The 1,065-nt window shown below is 56.5% G+C and overlaps 1 protein-coding gene across 1 annotated transcript in view; it reads right to left on the reverse strand.

The window, feature by feature from the left end:
* Positions 1-1,065, reverse strand: part of ATF5 (activating transcription factor 5) — a 5,160-nt gene continuing 4,095 nt past the window's right edge. The window contains exon 4 of the mRNA XM_006765965.2: positions 1-1,065. Coding sequence (XP_006766028.1) covers positions 839-1,065 — 227 coding nt within the window. The 3' untranslated portion in view covers positions 1-838.

The raw sequence follows: 1,065 nt of genomic DNA on the forward strand, positions 1-1,065 counted from the left end.
CATCAATTTGTGGCTCCACTTACTTATGCATTCAATGGCTGATTCTTGTGTGTATCCTGACCAGGGATCTAACCGAAACCTTGGGGTATCGGATAACACTACCCAACCTAGCTACCGGGCCAGGGCTGTTACTTCTATTATCATCATTCCCGTCTTTGGCCTAAGACTGCCCTCTCTCCAACTTCTCTCAAAGACCAGACACAGACTGAAGAAATTCTTCATTTTATTTCCACCACACCTCCCCCCCCACACACACACCCCAAGGATCACTCCCTGCCCTCCCTCACCTACACAGAGCCCCGCCCCAACAATTTCACAAAACACTGCATTCCTCCCAGAGCTAAATGAACACCCAGTCACCAACTATGGTCACACCGGCCTCCCCATCTGCCCTCACAGCCACTGGCTCTGTGAACGGGGGCTCCCGGCACCAATGTATTTCCCAGGGTCACCTGGCTTGCTTTTTTTTGCTTAATGATGTGGGTGTCGATCTTAAAACCCTCCCTGTCTTTTCCCCAGAGGGCTCTCCCCTCTTCATCTGCCCTCACTCTGCACAGCTTCCCGGCCTCACTGCCCTGCTGGACAGACCCTGAGCGACCCGGGGCCCCAGTCCCTCAGCTGTCACCTGAGAAGTGTTGATAGTGACTAAAGCCAGACGTGTCATGATTCTGGGGAGGGAAGAAGGGAGCAAAATCAGAAACCGACAAGGACACAAGGAGAAAAGGAGAGCGATGTGGGGGATGGAAAGAGGCAGAGGGATGACAGAGGGACCCTCCCACCTCAGCCCCTGAAACCGAGGTGAAGACCAGCGCCCCCTACAGCCCCAAGCCCTGCCCAGCTAGCAGCTGTGGGTCCTCTGGCTTCGAGCCTTGTACACCTCGATGAGCAGGTCCTTGACGTACTGGATCTCCCGCTCCACGGACTCGGCCCTCTCCCTCAGCTCGCGGTTCCGCGCCTCCAGCCCTTGGCACTCCCCCTCCAGGGCCTCCCCCTCTGCCCGCTTCCTCTGGCGGTACCTCAGAGCCGCTGACTTGTTCTGGTCTCTCTTCTTTTGCTTGCGGTCCC

The sequence above is a fragment of the Myotis davidii genome, unplaced genomic scaffold (assembly GCF_000327345.1).
Source record: "Myotis davidii unplaced genomic scaffold, ASM32734v1 scaffold2100, whole genome shotgun sequence".
Classification (NCBI taxonomy): domain Eukaryota; kingdom Metazoa; phylum Chordata; class Mammalia; order Chiroptera; family Vespertilionidae; genus Myotis; species Myotis davidii.